This window comes from Dipodomys spectabilis, unplaced genomic scaffold (assembly GCF_019054845.1).
Source record: "Dipodomys spectabilis isolate Male_0828 unplaced genomic scaffold, ASM1905484v1 ptg000221l, whole genome shotgun sequence".
In the NCBI taxonomy this organism is placed as follows: Eukaryota; Metazoa; Chordata; class Mammalia; order Rodentia; family Heteromyidae; genus Dipodomys; species Dipodomys spectabilis.
Window position 1 is genome coordinate 1,198,594 of NW_024870898.1, and position 18,800 is coordinate 1,217,393.

The 18,800-nt window shown below is 38.0% G+C and overlaps 1 protein-coding gene and 1 pseudogene across 1 annotated transcript in view; one reads left to right on the top strand and one right to left on the bottom strand.

Moving 5' to 3' along the window:
• Positions 1–15,945: 15,945 nt before the first annotated feature.
• Positions 15,946–16,455, bottom strand: LOC122123134 (annotated as a pseudogene).
• Positions 16,456–17,305: 850 nt separating this feature from the next.
• Positions 17,306–18,800, top strand: part of Adgrg4 (adhesion G protein-coupled receptor G4) — a 103,884-nt gene continuing 102,389 nt past the window's right edge. The window contains exon 1 of the mRNA XM_042697541.1: positions 17,306–17,381. Within this exon, the coding sequence (XP_042553475.1) occupies positions 17,312–17,381 (70 nt within the window). The 5' untranslated portion in view covers positions 17,306–17,311. The remainder of the gene's footprint in view (positions 17,382–18,800) is intronic.

Consider the following 18,800-nt stretch of genomic DNA (forward strand, 5'->3'; position numbering starts at 1 on the left):
TTGTTCCTGAGTTAAGAGGAAATAGCTTTAGTTTTTCACCATTGAGTATAATGCTGGCTGTAGGCTTGTCATATACAGCCTTTATTGTATTGAGGAATGTTCCATGGATTCCTAATTTTTCCAAAACCTTCATCATAAAGGGGTGTTGGATCTTGTCAAATGCTTTTTCTGCGTCTATTGAGATAACCATGTGGTTCTTATTCTTGCTCCTGTGGGTGTGATGAATAATATTAATTGATTTGCATATATTGAACCAGCTTTGCATCCCTGAAATGAATCCTGTTTGAACGTGGTGTATGATTTTTTGGATGAATTGTTGAAGTCGGTTGGCCAAAATTTTGTTGAGAAGTTTTGCATCAATGTTCATCAAAGTAATGGGTCTATAGTTCTCTTTCTTTGATGAGTCCCTGCCTGGTTTTGGGATGAGGGTTATGATGGCTTCATAGAATGTGTTCGGTAGTGAGCTTTCTCTTTCAATTTCATTGAAGAGTTGGAGGAGTATTGGTGTGAGCTCTGCTTTGAAGGCCTTGTAAAATTCCGCTGTAAAACCATCTGGTCCTGGACTTTTCTTAGCTGGGAGGTCTCTTATTGCTGTTTCTATTTCAATGCTTGATATGGGCCTGTTAAGATAGTTTAACTCATCTTGGTTTATATAAGGTATTTTTATGGAAATAAAGCATACAGTCTTAATAAAATAGGTGGCAGCAATTGGCCCATCTTCCATTCACCAGAATCTTTAGTTTCAGGGGCCATTGATATTTTGTAATAGAGTTATCATGGCTCCTGTTTCACATAGATTCCTTTAGTCTGTTAGGAGTGACTTCTGATGACACGTGTTTAGTAATCTCAGACAATGTGTGTCTTCCATTGAACTGCTTTCTTTAGTTCCTTAAAGTCTGTCTACATCCCATTCTTTCCCTCATCCTCTACTGTTCCCAGCCAGTCACCATGGTAACATTCTGGCATCATATACTTCTTACATCACAGTAACCTGGCAACCCCTATTAAGGGTACTCAAGTTGAAACATAGCATTTACCCAATTATCCAGCATGTTTTCCTAAAGCTTATCTTAAATGAAGGTGCACATTCTTCAGAATCTTTTGAAAAGCGCTGAGTAATTGTAAAAGTGTCCAGTGTAGCTCCTTTGCAGGCACTCAGAATCCTGCATCACTATCACTTGTTGCTTGCTCCTTCCAGTCTTATTCATCTCCAGAAGTTCCTCTCCACCACCTCTGCTTCAGGTTCTTAGTCCTCATTTCCACCCAGGGAAAAACCACTTCCCTTTCAAAGTCCAGATCCATAATCATTTTACAAAGTCTTCTTTCAACCCCTAGTTTTAGTGCTTTTCTTTCACTTCTACAGGGAATTGAGACCCTAGAACTGAATCTCTGTCTCATTTCTGGACCCAGTATTACCTTAACCTTTTATTCTCTATTTCTTACTTAAAAATTGTGCATGTGACTCTATTGAATGAATCCTCTTAAACTGTCTCCAATCCTCTTTGGAGGAAAAACAATCAATTGATTTATAAATCAAAAATAAATAATCTTTCTTGGAGAGTTCCTCTCTTAAGCCCTGACTTGGTGAGTTCACTCTGCTACACATTCTGTGTACTTCAACTGCCCTATCTCCCATTAGTTTTTACCTCTCATCAGCTGGCTCTATTTCTTTTTGAGTGCCTTGATTAATGTCAAGTGTAACTACTCACCTGGTAGGTGGATACAAATTATTAATTCTCTGAAATGAGCTTTGTCAGAAAAGTGGGTTGTGCTATCCTCAACGAAGCTCTTCTGTAGTGACTGAGCTGTCCCAGAGGCTAATTCTGCAGTTTTTTTTTTTTTTTTGGTTCATCGTAGGGCGTGAACTCTGGGTTTGGGCACTGTCCCTCAGTTCTTGAGCTCAATGCTAGTGCTCTAACACTTGAGCCACAGCACCACTTCTAGCTTTTTCTGCTTATGTAGTGCTAAGGAATCGAACCCAAGGCGTCATGCATGCAAGGCAAACACTCTACCACTGAGCTACCTTCCCAGCCCACTAATTCTGCAGTTTTACATTGGTTCCTCCTACATTGCCCCTTGTGTCCTAAGTAGCCTACTTGGTATGACCTTGCCCCAGCAATGACAAGTACACTAGGATATTTTAGATATGGACTATATTTTGAGGATTGAATACTTTCAAGGTAGAAGCTTATTCATTTATCAAGCATAAAGACTAATACAGTAACTTGCCAAGATTCCACATTCACAATCCCACTGCCCTTCTTGTTCGTAAAGCATCTGAACAGTCACTGCAGATACTGATGGAATTACATGGGAATCACCTGAGACTTATTGTTTATTTCAGTCTTTCATTAGACCCCGTAACTGAGACATGGTCCTTCATTTATGTGATGTAACAAAGTGTTAGAGAAAAACATGTGAAGATTGCAGATACATTTAATGATTTGCCATGTTGTAAAACTCTTGTATGAAGACCAAAGTTGCTGGTGCCCGGTGGCTGAGATCTCAGGATCACAAGTCAAAGCAAGCCTGGACAGGAAAGACCATGAGACTCTTATCTCCAATTAACTAGTAAAAAGCCAGAAGTGGAGCTGTGGGTTAAGTGGTGGAGCACTAGCCTTGAGTGAAAAAGCCAAGTGAGTGTGAGACTCTGAGTTTTGTTTTCATGAATCACGGAATAAAATGTTCATTTCTACATTTTTTCTTTACCTGAAAAAGGACCCCCCAATTGATTACTTCTGTTAAAAATGAAACAAAACCCACACACTATATAGACATTCTAGTGACTCTAATAATCCTAATGTACCCTGTCCATTAATTCTTCACAGATAAAAAGTAAAACCAAGCTTGGTGCCAGTGGTTCACGCCTGCAATCCTAGCTACTCTGGAGGCTAAGATCTGAGGATTATAAGATCTGAGGATTATAGTTTGAAGCTAGCCCAGGCAGGAAAGTCCATGAGACTTTTATTTCCAATTAACCACCAGAAAACTGGAAATGGCACTGTGGCTCAAAGTGGTAAAGTGCTAGCCTTAAGCAAAAAGAGCTCAGGGACAGTGCCCAGACCCTGAATTCAAGCCCCATGATCACCACCTACTATAACTTCAACAACAAAAACAAAATGGAAAACCAGAGCAAGGGAAGCGGTGACACTGGCCAAAATGAAATGTACTCATTACCTGACTCATATAACTGTAACTCCTCTGCACATCACCTTTATAATAACAATAAAAATTTAAAAAAGAAAAAAGTAAAGCAAAAAATAGACTAGTAGGATGCTATTGCAGACTTATGTTTATTCTTAAACTTGTCACAGAAATTAAATCAGTTCCAATGATTTCATTGATTGTTATTACTCATATTTACCATCTGAGAAAAGTTGAAGAATAAATACAGGGATAGTGAGTATATTATTTTAGGTTAGTCTAACTTTAAAATGCTTTGAAATAAACTTTTTCTGACCTTTATAGAAACACTTGTGAAGATGGACAAATGAAGGGTCTTTTAGATGCTGTTAATTTAAGGAAATAGTTATGATAAAAGTGGAGCATCATTCAAAACACAAGGCCCCAGAATCTCATCATATAACCTTAGCTGACCAGTAGCTAAACAAGCAGCTTCTCCCAAGGTAATTACCCCAGTAATCACTCAGAATGGATAAGACTTAAAGGAAATTAAGTGAAATTGTTGTTAACCATCAAACACAAATCGTTACTTGGAAAAAAGAAAGTTTTTAAGATTCAGTGCACAAAATTTTGTTCCTGTCAGAATGGCAAGCTGGCACTAAATACTTTAAAATGGAATTCAGCCAGATATTAGTCCCTCATGCTTGTAATCCTAACTATTCACGAGGCTCAGATCTGAGGATGTTGGTTCAAAGTCAGCTAGGCAGAAAAGTCTGAGACTCTTATTTACAATTAGCCATTAAAAAGCTAAAAGTGGAGGTGTGCCTCAAGTGGTATAGTACCATTTGAGCAGATAGACAAGAGACAGCCCTGAATTTAGCACCCAGTACTTGCAACTCCCCCACCCCCAATAGAATGCAATAAAACATTCTTCATGACATTCTCTACAGTACTGGAGAAAGATTGGTCATAATATCAAATCAACAATGATGGGTAAATTTAAAAGGTTTTCTTAAAGATGCCTCAATTGCTAACAAACAATCTTGTCTCTGAGGCAGAAATAAAAGGACTTTAGGACCCTTTGAGTACCTCCATACGGGCTTCTTGGAAATACATCCTCAATAGACTCGCTACAAATACATTTAGTGATTATTTATTTAGCGGAAGGGTTAAACCTTTCCTGTTAGAGGGCTACAGCTCTGTATTTATTTGCAGGGGTTGTTGTAATAAAGCATCATAAACTTGGGGGTTTGCAATATGCAGATATTAAGTCTAACGTAAAGATGTGAGCAGTATTGGTTTCTTTGGGGGCTATGTAAGGAAGAATCTTTTTTTTTTGGGGGGGGGGGTCCGGTCGTGGGGCCTGAACTCTGGGCCTGGGCGCTGTCCCTCAGCTCTTCAGCTCAAGGCTAGCGCTCTACCACTTGAGCCATAATGCCACTTCCAGCTTTTTTCTTTTTGCTTATGTGGTGCTGAGGAATCGGCAAGCGCTCTACCACTCAGTCACCTTCCCAGCCCAGGCAGAATCTTTTCTAAACTTTTCTCTTTGGCTTCTTCTCCTGGGTATCCTCACATCAATTTCCCTTTATGTATGCCTGTCTCCGTCCAGATTTTCCTTTTTTACAAGGTTAAGGACCTACTCTAATGGCTTCATTTTAACGTAACCAATTATCTTTGCCAAAAGACTAGTTCTAAATAAGATCATTTTAGAGCTTTTAAGATTAGGCTTCAGGGGGCTGCGAAGGTGGCTCAGTGGTAGAGTGCTTGCCTTGCATACATGAGGCCCTGGGTTCGATTCCTCAACACCACATAAAGAAAAAAGCCAGAAGTGGCACTGTGGCTGACGTGGTAGAGTGCTAGCCTCAAGCTGAAGAGCTGAGGGACAGCGCCCAGGCCCAGAGTTCAGGCCCCATGACTGGACCCCCCCCAAAAAAAAAAAGATTAGGCTTCAGTATGTAAATTTTAAGGGAAACACCATTCAACCTACAATAGACCTTAACTATGCCAGGGAAATTCATTTTATTAACACTATTATGAAGGAACTCTGTAAAGTTTTAACTTTTATCCATCTACTACACTAGACTCATCACCCACAATCTGATAAGAAGGGAAATTTTATGGAATTCTACAATGACAACTAGCAAAGCTCTCAGAAACCCCAATACATTCATGTCCTGAAGTATTACCATAAGCTTTAAGGTTTGCATGACCAACCCCCACTCTGGGATTCATCCACAAGTTATCTTATGAATTAAGAGGTCACCCCATGTATTTGGAGATTTCACCTGTAGGCCCAAGCCAACTTTTTTCCCTGTTGTAGGCAGATATGTTCAATTTTGTTCTTTTCTTTTATTGTGAGAATACTGTACAGAGGAATTACAATTACATGGGCAAGATGAGTACATTTCTTATCAAGCATTGCTGCCTCCTCTTTGTTTCCCCTTCCCATCCCTTCCCATACTCCTTCCTCCCCCCACCTTATCCTCCCCCCACCCCCACCAAAGTTGTAAAGTTCATTTTTTGACATAACGACTTGCACATCTCATTGTTGCAATGGGTCCACCTGTATCCCTAAATGATTTGTTTTTTCCCTTCCTCTCCACAAATTATACAAACATGAAATACAGTGAAAGCAGGGGTTATACCGTGGGGGAGAGACATACAAAGCAACAATCATCTTATAAATATGTTGGAAACAATTGCATGAAAGGAAAAAAAAATACTAAAAACATTTGAAACTTATCTTGGGGTTCATTCCCCTAACATCAACTTATCTGAGTGAAGTAAGCCAGGCCCAAAGAAACATAGGTCCCATGGTTTCCCTTATTTGCAATAACTAGTATACGTCTAGCAGAAAAGGTCAGATAAGATATGTTCAATTCTTAAGTTCAACTTGTAGTCTAGCAAAAATTGGCTCGATCTCACATCAATGACTACTTTCAACTTGCCAACAGTAGCTACAAGCTACACTTCCACAATTCCCGTGTAAACAGCCTGTGCATGATCTGCAGCCAGAAGATTTAATCTTTCGAAAAAAGACACCAGGGAAGCATCCTTATCAAGCCTCAATAGAAAGAACCTTATTAGCCTTACGTACTGATTCTTGGTTTCATATTTCCCAACTCAAAAGCCATATGTAACTTCATCCTCATTACTGTTCATGTATTCTACTTGAAGACTTTAAATTTTGGCTTCTTAGGAATCTTTCACAAACTGCTCATTTTAGAGGTGGACAGTTTTTACTCAAGTTGAGAGAACAAGATATATTCTCCTTCCACAGCACCATTTTCTGTTCCTTTTTTACTCTTTTACCAATATTGGTTATTATTCCACTTACATGCTTTCTAGAATATTAATGTGACATTAGTTATCTCCTTCCTATTATTTTTACCTTCACATCTACTACTAAAAAATAAGGTTCTCATATATTTTTCCCAATAACCATAGCTCTCAAGTTAGCTGATTGCTACACAGGTCACCCCCTGCCTAATCCTGCTGACAAAAATGTAATAGCTGTTTCTTTAAACGCCTAGGAGGTAGATTCTCTTTTACAGGTCTCTTCTGGTACTTGTTTCCCTCACAGCACTAATCCAACCTGTAGTCGAGCAAAAATTGGATCTTGACCTTGCATCAGCAAAATGGTTCTACTTCAAATCGTCATAAACCTATCAAAAAGATCTTTTCAGTTAGGAATGGATACTCTTCTGATAGTATGGTAGCAGTGGTCAGTTTGTTCTCTCCAAATTTGTTTACAGGAATTACTTAAGTGTACTAAAAGGATTCATCCATTGACATATAAATTAATTCATTCCAAATGTAGTAACTGATAGTTATATTCCTAATCTATGTTCCACTAATGTACTACCTCTTAGATACCTAAGTTTCTATACTTCCTGCAACATAACAACCATTTGTGTGTTTGAGGTAATTTTTAGAGACTTAAAAGTACCATCCCTTTAGTGGCTTATATTTTCCTTAAGAAAGATAAGATTATAAAAGAGGGTTTATTTGGATGGAGGAAACAGTAGGACTGGAGAAGGAAAAAGGAGAAGGCAATGGGGGGATATGGTTAAAGTACATGATATGTCTATAAAAATAGCATGATGAAAGCTGGTACTGGTGGCCCACGCATGTAATCCTAGTTATTCAGGAGGCTAAGAGCAGAGGATCATGGTTCAAAGTCAGGCTGGACAGAAAAGTTCATGAGATTCTTATCTCCAATTAACTAACAAAAATCCGGAAGTAAAAATGTGACCCAAATGGTAAAATGCTAACCTTGAATGAATAAGCTAAGGGACAATACTAAGTTCAAATCCAAGTACCAACACACACACACACACACACACACACACACACACACACACACACACACACACACACACACGAAAATAGCATGATCAACCACATTAAAATATATGAAAAATGAATGTGAAAGAGGGAGTGGAGTTAAGAAAGAACAACATAAGATGGGGTGAATTAAATCAATGTCCATCAGTGTGCATGTTGTAGACTTAACTTATGCTAAGAAATTTTTAAAAAGAAAGATACTCAGAAACCTCCTAAATGAGATAAAACAGAGGTTATCCAAGAGACCTTCAAGAGGAACAGTAAATTTCTTCTTTACGCTTATACTTCACTGGTCACCTGAGTGGATATAAAAACAAAAAACAAAAAAACAAGGAGATGGTGGTGTGAAGTTAGTTTCTGACCCTAGTAGCAGTCATAATGGTACACTTCACTAAAAGTTCAATAAATTAGTCTAAATTCCTGAAATAATTTGGTTATAGACAATTATATAGCTCTTGATTTCGTCTTAGTTAAAGGGGAATTTGTACTATAATTGTTTACTATACCTATGGAAAAAACACAGTTGTTTGTATTAAAAGAAAAAGCCACTTGGTTTTCTAAGATTTCAGGACACGTGTCCTTTGCTTGGGTTTCTTAATTTAGGATCTTGACTTTGAGACTGGCTATTGTCTTTTAAAAATGATAACTACTTTTCTTACAGTTGCATGATAATTTCTCCAAAGGATTTTTAAAAAGAATTTTGTGCTCTTATCGTGCAGCCATTTTCATATCTGAGAATGCAGCAGTTCATCCAGCAACAAGGAAAAAATGCTAAACATAGTTCAAGTATTGACTCTAATCTCTAAACAACCTTCTGATCATTAGTGGGGAGACTATGGTATCATAGAGAAATGTCCTACTGTCTGACTACATCTACTCTTGTCAATAAAGACAGAAAAAACCTGCTGTCACATCTAATAACTTGCCCACTGCTAGGACTCCGTGTTGATCAGAACATGCTCTTCTCCTGTGGCTCATAAACAATCTCACAGAATATGTCTGACAATGTTACTCTAAGATCATGACAAGGTTTTTTTGTTTATTTGTTTTTGTCGGTTGTGGGGCCTGAACTCTGGGCCTGGGTGCTGTCCCTCAGCTCTTCAGCTCAAGGCCAGTGCTCTACCACTTGAGCCACAGTAACACTTCTGGCTTTTTTTTTGCTTATGTGGTGCTGAGGAATCGAACTAAGGGCCTCATGCATGCAAGGCAAGCACTCTACCACTGAGCCACCTTCCCAGCCCCAAGGGTTTTTTTTTCTCATAAGTTGGTCTATATATAGACAAAATTAAAGTCACTGTGCAGTCTACAAAATCCAAACATCTCCCTCTCCTGGCTATTGTGAGTGAATTCTCCTTCCTTCTAGATAAGATTTAGTAAGATGTCAAATTATGGAATCTATTAGATGATAGAATCTAAAACTAGTCACTGTTTCCTTAAACCCTAATCCACTGCCCCAACCAAAGCCAAAATTCTGTATTTTTTCTTATTCCTTCCTACTGTGTTTTCCTTTGTTACAACAATAAACCCAACTTATTTTATTAAGATTTTTCTCTAGTATTTGGCTGAGAGGCATTGACACTAGATACATTTTAACTAGTATACATTAATTGTACAAAGTGAGGGATTTCTCTGTGACTTTTCCATACACACATATAATGCACTTTGATCATATTCATACTCTTTATTAGTCTTCCTATACTATTACTCCTTCCTTTTTTCCCCTTGCCTGTCTACATTCTTAATAGTCTCCCTTTTCCTTTTATGTCCTTCCCCCAACTAGATTCCACCTATGAGAGAAAACATGCATTATTTGTTTTGTGAAACTGGCTCATTTCACTTAACATGATGATCTCAAGTTCCAACAACTTTGATGGTTGCTAAGAGCTGCTAATGAGACTCATCTCCAAGACACTGAAGGTAATTTTCAGAAAGGTAGACTTTTTTCAAAGAACAAAGTTAATATATTTTACACAGCTTTCCAGCTGGCTGGAACAGAACAAGAGAAAAAAAGCTCTGCTAAAATTTGGAAGGCACTAGGGAAGAAGTGTGGTTTTATAGAAATTATGTCTTCCAGTCAACCAGGCCTGCCTCCCTCTCACATTCCCCATGTACCTTTGAACCTTTGATGTGTGATCTAGTTACATCTCCAGTGTAATCTGCACAGGGTTCTTCCCTCCTATAAGTTCTGCTACACTGTTCAGTCTCAAGAAATCCAGCACTCTAGTGTTAAAGACTTAACTTTTGTTTGGGGACCAGATTCTATGAATTGGAATTACCATAGGTTTCATGCCAACCTTCAATATCCTTGATACATTATGGCAAGGGAACCCCTAAAAGTGGTTTTCTCTTTCCTAGCAATCAAGAAAGATAAGTAAAGGAGAGACACTGTTTCCTCATGATGAAATGTATGAGACTACCATAATCTGATGGTCATTTATTTCTGGGTTGGAGTGCAAGTGGAGGGAATTGCTCTGGGTAGGTTTCACGGTGACAGCTACATTGAGTCTTAAAGGATGAGATAATTGAGATGTGAGAGGCAAGTTGGATTCTAAGCAAAGGGAATAGCATTTGAAAAAACCATACATGCATGAAATACAATAGACGTTTTGGAAACTCTCAGTGGTTCACTCTAGGAAAAAAATGAGAAAGGGAAGCAGTAAGGGATGCAGGTGGTGCCAAGAGACAAGACCCAGGAAGCACGTTCTTTGCAATGCCACGGGACTTTAGTTTTATAAGTGAAATTATCTGTCAGAGTTTTGACAGAAAGGCCACAGGTGAAACGTGCAGACAAGAAAACCTTCTCTGTTAATACAGATGCATCTTCTGCTTTTCCTGTAGTTGCCTTAGAGTCAATTTTTAAGCACAGCAGACTGAGTGATCCTTTTAAAATGTGTTAGATCCTGTTACTCAAGCTTGCATGACTTGGGTCTTTATTTCTACATCCCATTTTTTTCTAAAAGGAGCCAGGAATCTTTGGAGGAACAGTGTATTTTAGCTATGAGGCTAGAAAAAAAATGCAAGCTAACCTTGGAACATCTTGTGCAAGGAAGTAAAGAAGTGCTCAAAAATTATAGAAAATACATTGAAAAATCACAGAATCAAGCTTGAAAAGGCTCCCATTGCATGAATTGGGGACAATTGGAACATCCATGTTACATTTTATGATAGAGTATAATCTACTGATTTCAATAGGAATCCATGAGTTCATACTGATTAAAAAAAGAATTAAAGAATATGAGAGTAGGCAAGATTCTTTTCAGAGGAAAGATGACTAATAAATGCAGAAAAATGATATAAAAATCAGATAAAATTATCATTTGGTAACTGTCAGGTATAAATTAATAATGAAACTGCTGAGTGCTGGTGGCTCACACCTACAATCCTAGCTAGTCAGGGGGCTGAGATCTGAGGATCACGGTTCAGAGCCAGCCCAGGCAGACTGAGAGACTCTTATCTGTAATTACTCAACCAAATGCCAGAAGTGGAGGAGTAGCTTGAGTGGTAGAGCATCAAACTTGAGCGAAAAATGTATACAAAAATGTATAACCTGTCAATTATAAGCTAGAAATGAGAATCAATTGATTTTTTATATTATCTCTCTTATAGTATGAATACTCTAGAATGAATATCACCATCATAAATGTGGCCATCATCCTCATTGCTTCCATTTTGCATATGGGAAAGCTGAGGGAGTAGGACATTAGGAAATGCAAGCAGCCTGGCTTCAGAGTCTATTTCATTAGCTCCTATGCTGTGTTGCCTCTATTGAGTTGTGACACATTTTATATCATGCATACAGGCACTCAAATTTATGTGATATTTAAAAACGTACAGTAACTTTGTACAGAGAAGTACTACATACCTTTAAGGGAGGTCAACATATGTAGTAAAATATGAAGGTATGTGTGTGACTGGCAACAACTAGAAAACAAGTTGGTTGGTAATGTTTAAGGTGGTAATTAAATATAATTAATATTGTCTTCCAAAATCACTTAGGAAGTCATTAACACATATGGCTCTTCATCTAGGTTTGTTCCTTTCCCTGTTTCTATGGTAGGGCCATGATTCAACAGCTGGCTGACAGTTGGGATGCTTGCACCTAGAACGGCAAGTGGGAAGAGTGACAACCTGGCCTTATCAATAGATTAAGGGTCTTTTCCAGTGTCAGAAATGGAGACAGAGTCTCTAGTCATTCAGCTCAGCCTTGTCTATGAGAAGACAAGTAAATCAGCAGAGCCATATGGCTACCTAGGCCTTTGAGTTTTCAGGGATGGATGGCTCATCCTGTGATAGCCTTTTGTGGTATTTATCAACTCCTATAGTCAATAATGACTTATTTATATCTAGTCCATATCTCCCACTGCAATTTCAGTCCATTTCCTATTACTCTGTAGATATGGGGAACAGATGGTCACCATTCTCCTTGTAACTTCCCAGAGAATGAAAAATACTCACCGAAGCACTCCAAAATGGCACTTACTTTCCCTACTAAATAGTTCCAACTCCTCTTATTTTGCACAAGTTTTATTTTCCAGTTATTTCATTTGAATTATATTGGATTTTCTCAGAAGAACTGCATAGTAGTTTTCTTTGAAAAAAATAACACATGAAAATGATTAAAATGCTAAGATTACAAAAGCATATGTGATGAAAAGTGAGTTTTCCTCCCACCCAAGACCCTCAGTCTTTTTAGAAGCAACTATTCTCACTAGAGTCTCCTTCCAGAGAATTTTCTTGATGTATCCCACTATGTAGGACTATAAACTCATCAAATTATTTTCATTTTGGCATAGTGACAAAATACTTGACACAGGATAGTTATTCAGCCTCCCATTACTATAGTGAAATTATTGACACAGGCTACTTAAAGGCAGACTGAAAGACTGGAGTCCCGCAATCCCTTTCAAGGACCACCTCCAATGACCTAAAGGTCTATTAGCACACCTTATAAAGGACCATAGTACTTCCCTATAGTACCACACTAGGGACCAAGCCTTTTTACATGAATCTTTGAGGGAGACCACTCATCTTCAAGCTGTAGCTATCTTTGATTTAGCAAGTGTTCATTAAACTGCTATTATGTATAATAAGTCTGGTACTATGGTAACTCTTGGGGCAGGTCAAAGGGTGAAAAGAGATGAATTTTGTAGTCTTTAAGAAACTTGCACTGTACTGGGGGAGAAGGACATGTTCATTCATGTACCAAATATTGATTTTTGTGTTCTCTCTGTGCCAGGCAAAGTGTGAACCACTAAATAACATGGGTTGACCTTCCATGTCTTAGAGTTTTGTGGGATACCCACAAGCATTTGTGAAGGATTTGTGAAGTATCAACAAATGGGAGAGGGCTGATCCTTTACAATTACTCCACAACTTCATATAAGCCGATGGGTTAGGGAGAGGAGGTTATAAAACCTTCATCTCTTAGATAGGAGTTATGGCACTGCAACTCTGCGCTAGGCCCTGAGCCATGAATCTTTATTCATATTGTCTTATAATCCTCACAACAACATAACATGAGTTCCATTCTTTGTGTTTTACAAATGAGGACAATCAGGGATCCAGAGATGTCAAGCAACTGGCCTTAAATACCACACCTGAGATTTTATCTTGAGTCTTGTCTTTTTGTCAAGTTTTGGATCTTACCTTCCACATCAATCACAGATTTGGGGCTTAGAAGTGAATAATGAAGAATTGTGACACACTTCTTCCTTCCCTCTTCCTTTACAGAGAATTCTGGCTCACAGATTGCTTGGTTATCTATTTAGATTGAAAACTTCATACTAAACGCATGAGACATAAGGAAAATGCAGTATGTCTGCAAGTCAGGAGATCTCAGTGTTAGCTCTTTCTCTGCCTTTACCAGCTGTGTGACCGTAGGTAAGTCGTCCTACTTGCTGGACGTTAGGGTCCTCATCTGTTTAGAGGCTGACAGTGATGGATGTCAATATGTTCATGTCTTCTCTGCCTTTGCTTTCTGCGGATAGTCCTTGAGTATCTCTACCTCCCATTGGCTCAATAAAGTGCAGTGAGCCTTAATTAAGTGGGGCAAGTATTCTTTTAATATATCCAGCTTCATTGAAGCAATAATTAACTAGGAATTCAAGATAATCCTTAATGAAACTTTGGAAAGAGCCCTGAAATTAATGGATAATTGCAGGTATGTAATAACCTGAGAACTTTGCTCAGGCTGATTTTATGCTCCAGAGACCAGCCCCATGACGTGCTGCAAGCCACAAAAAGAGGATCTATCCCAGTCAATACACCCCATAAAACCAAGAGCAAAGAGATTGGTTTGATTAGAGAGGGTGATCGAGGCATGACTGGCAGATTATGAGTCTCCTGTTTTCTGCTTGTACCATTTAACATCAAATGCAGGGATTTCATGAGCAGACTTGGTCATTTGTAAAGCAAATTCTTTTTTGGGGGACTCCACAGGGACAAAGGGGTAGGAAGTAAAAGGGATTCTATTCTCAGGTAAGCATTTCTCTTTTTCTTCCTCCTTCTCTTTCCTCGTATGTTCTCCTTCTCTCCTCACTCCTCTTTTCTTTTCATTCTTCTTTCACTATTTTTTGCCTTTTAATATTGTTTATTAATCAATCAACTAATTAACTCATTAATTGACAAATCACGCTGGGGATATAGTACAGTGGATGAAATTTTTATTATATTTTCATTGTAAAGATACTGTACAGAGAGGTTACAGTTACATGAATAAGGTAATGAGTACATTTCCTCTTGAGCATTGTTACCCCCTCCTTTGTTTTTCCCTAGCCATCCCTTCCCTGCCCACCTCCCCAATTCCTCCTTTCCCCCTCACCCCCTGAAGTTAAGTTTGTTTTTAGCATAGTGTCTTGTACATCTCATTGTTAAAATGGGTCAGCCTATATCCTTGTTTCAGCACTTTTTTTGGTTTCAACATTTTGTTATTTCCCTTCCCCTCTCCATTCTTTCATTATTTTTGATGGTACTGGGAAACACAGAATTTCTCCCTCAGCCTCTGCTTTAAAATTTTTTTTAAATCATGAAAGCAACAATTACCCGTGAAAAGCTTGCATGGAATTGTATGAATTATGCAGGTCCTCAATCTTCACTTTTTCTTTCTCTCTTCTTTTTTTCTTTTCCTCTGTACTTTCTTTCCATTGATTTTTTTAAATCATGAAAGAGATGTATTCTATTGGAAAGCAAACAGTACATAATCATAGATGGTATAAAGAAAATCAATTTCCTATTCTTCTTTATGTTTTTCCTGTTTCTCTTTCCCTTTCTTTCTCTTCTTCCCTTCAAATCTAAAAGTTATATGAGAAGTGCATTGCTACTAAGAAAGACTAAAGCAATATGAAATTGTACAGTATATAGAAGCAACATCCTCCAGTCCTGCCCAACTTTCTCCAGTCCACCTTTTCATGCTTGAGATACAGACTTACTTTATTCCTTTTAGTAGCTGCATAGTATTCTGTTGTTGAATGCCCATTGATTTACTTATTGGATGCCAGGTAAGTTTCTGAAACATGCCTTGGAATTGTTACAAAAGTTCGAGGAAACATAAGAAAGATATAAATTGGCTTGTTTGCTGCTGAAAATTCCATTTTATAGATAGTGATCATATCCACTTCAATAGCACTTTATGCTTTGAAAATTGCCTTTGCAATATCATCTTATTTAATTTTCTTCTAGAGTAGCTCTGGGAAATAGGCTGATTATTATCTATATTTTTACAGATAAGGAAACTGAGGCCCAGGGAAATTAAGGAACCAAAATATGTACAGTCTCACAGCTAGTTACTGATTCTCAGTATGATCCTCTTCTGACACTATAAATTTAAGCTGCATTTCATCTCGAAAGTCATAAAAGATTTAGATATCCCTTTATTTCTAATCTTATAGTTTAGAAAATCCATCCAAGTCATACGAATTCTGTTATTATTCTAATGAGAATAGTAGTTGAATACTTGGTAAATAGGAAGAGTATGATTAATGGCTGGTGGTTATGGCCAGCTTAAGATTCATGTGATTTCCTAGTTGGCTTCTGTTATATTAAATGTAGCTCCAGATTCCACTGAGAAGCATAAAGATATACAGTATGTTACATTATCCTATAGGAAAGGGAATGTTTACATCAGAAGTGAGCCATTCAGAAGTATATTTTACTTAAATCAGAAGATGCCCATCAACATTCTACTGCCAGCTTTCTGTAGTTTATGCCAATAGAATCTGTGGTTTTAACTAAAATTTATATTTCAAACATAAGAAGAAAGGTGACTTTTCTGTGTTTTTTCCTAAATAAAAAGCTTCAGGTACAATTAATTAAGGCGAGAAGATGAGTAAATGCAATAAGATAGTGTGGAAATGGAGGTCAGGTTTCCCTACATAGAACTGCTTCAAGAGTAGACATGATTTGATGAGTTACATTGGTAACAGTGGGTATGCTGAAAATTTCAGTGTCTCCCATATATATATATATATCCATTAAAACTTAAAGAAAACTCTTCTGTATTTGGAGGAACTGTTGACAGTGAGCATAGGAGGTCTTGAGTATCTGACTGTTGCGTTTTATAGTCAAACCAACATAGAACCAATGAAGTAAATAAACATTTATACTCTAGACAGCAACATGAGCTTCCATCATGGTCTGCCACTTTTTGACCATGGAACACATTTTGCCTCAGGTAAGATCCATGCCATGGAAATAGGTCAGGCAGTTCTTGCCCTGACCATCCTCAGTCATGAGCTTGAATTTTCTAAATGTGACTTCATCATTCTGCAGATCAGCAAAGCTCACTTCAAACACCCAACCCTTGAGGCCATCAGACACAATTTTGGCTCCTTGAGTCCTCGTGACTAGTGTTTTCCCAATATTTCTTATATTGAACATGCCCAGTGCTTTCACATCATACCAATCTTTCTTAGAAAATGGTCAACCACTTCCTTCTTGGCTCCTTTTTTTGCCAACTTTTGTAAGGCACTTGTTCTTGCTGCCTGCCATGGTACTGCTCAGAGCCAGACAGAGTTGGGGAAGACATAAGAAAGGCTTTTCAGTCTATTTATCCAGTTCATGATATCTTCGTTAAAAAAGTAACAATGCCTAAGAAGCCTGAGTTTGAGTTGGGTAAACTCCTGGAGCTTTATGATGAAGGTTGACACTGGAAAAGCTACTAGGGACAAAATGAGTGCTAAAGTCAAACAAGCTGATGGATATGAGCCACCAGTCTAAGAATCAGTTTAAAATGCAGATATTTTTTAATAGTGGCAAGTGAAAGGCCTATATGTGATGGTTAAAATAAATGAAAGAAGAATACAAAAAAAAAAAAACCAAAACTGGCTAAAAAGTTAAGGATTATTAAAATTGCAAATAGTTGAGTTGGAATTTTGTGAATTAAGGTTGAATGTATTGCATTTTGTTTTGCAATACTGAAGATCAAACCCAGAGTCTCATGCATGCTAGGCAAGGACTATTCCACTAAGGCATATCTCTAGTCGTGGGTGCATCATACTTAATTATTATGCATTTAATGTCTATCTTCCCCATTGGGGTAATTGCTCCCCCGAGGCCAATTTCTACCTTATCTACCCAGCCCTATATTCCCAGTGGATAAAACAAGTATACATAGTAGGAATTTAATAAAAATTTAGTGAGCAGATATAAAGATAAATCAGTCAGTGACGTTTCAGCCAGGGTGAATAATTCAGACATGGTGTCTGTCTTCGGGTTGACTAACACAGTTTTAAGCAATAGCAAAAGCCTAAGATGGAGTGGGAAGAAGTGGGCATATACACTTAGACATTATTTTGTTCTGAAATTGAGCTGGGTATATTTTGACTTTTGAATGCAGGTTCAGACAATGAAAGAACACATCGTATATCAGAGGCTTTATGGATTGCTTCTCATGTCAAGTTTTATCTTTCTTTCAGGTAGGAAAATGCATTCTTATTATCTCTTCCACTGCCTCATCTACCACTTGAATTGTTGGGGCTGTCTCTCAGCTGCCTCCTATTGGTCAATATGACTGTGGGGCAAGGAGCAACTCTAGTCAATTAATGTATTCATTTAAAATTTCTGCCCGAGTGCTGGAGAACTAACCTCAAGCAGGCAGAAGCTTGGATCATTGCCTTTCATATCCCTTACCACCAATTTGAAATGCCATTTGATGGGCAATGTACCCCTAACAAAAGCCTTTGAATTTCTTTTGGGCTCTTGCCTCCCACACATACTGCTTTATGTAATGCTCCCGGGGACCTATTGTACAATCTTTCTGTCCATTATACATATGTGACAATGATCACAAAATACAGGCAAAGCTGATTCATAATGATAAACAGGCATATATCTGAAAGGGTCCAGACCTTATCTGTACCCTGTGACAGGAGTGGAGATAGAATCTTTGTTGCTATTTTACAGTGAATATTATTAAGGCTCTTCACTGACATAGTTGGTAATTTGGAGACTTGAGGAAGAGCTTCTCTTAAAAAACTGCAATCTCACTAGTGTTATATAAATTCAGTGGATAAGGCTGTTCATTTAGCTCATCAGTCTTTACATGAGGGGTCATGAGTTGCCAGTGAATGGTAATACCTGATGAAATTGACCACAAGTGCCATTTGAACAATGTTCAGGTTTCAGAACTAATCTGGAAAAATACCAAATCATCATCACTACCACTAGCACACATAGACTGGCTCCTTGCTGAGTACAGGCCTGATAGGAAATCATGTTTCTTATAATGAAAGTGGAAATGGGGCCTACAGGGCATAGTGGTAACTCTATCACCTGGTTTACCTACCTGCTAAGATGTTGATTTATCTTTCCCTTGCCTGCTTGTGTAAAGGCAAGAAATGACGCTTTCCCTATTTCCAAAATATCTAGCACAGGTCTTGACAGAGATATTACACACTTGGTTCATACAAATTGCTTAAATAAACGCAATTTGAAATGATACTTTAGATATCTTTATGCTGGGAATGTATATTATACAAACTTTCATGGCTTTCTTATGAGGGGTCATGGAATAGAATCATGTAGGAACACAGAGCTATAGTAGTATAGTTGAATAAAAATAGAAGAGTATGTGGTCCTGAGTAACTGTAGATAAGTTTTTGTGAGGAATGCCATTGATCAGAGAAAATTACGATAAACATGCAGACAAAAATTCTGATGAGAGGCCAGGCATGGAGGTTTATGCCTGTAGTACCCATTACTCATGAGATGAAGATTAGAAGGTTAGTGGTCTGTAGCCAGCCCAGGCAGAAAAAAGTTGGCAACATCCTTTTTCAACAAACAAGCTACATTTCTGAAATCTTAGCCACATGAGAGGCATAGGCAAAAAGATGATA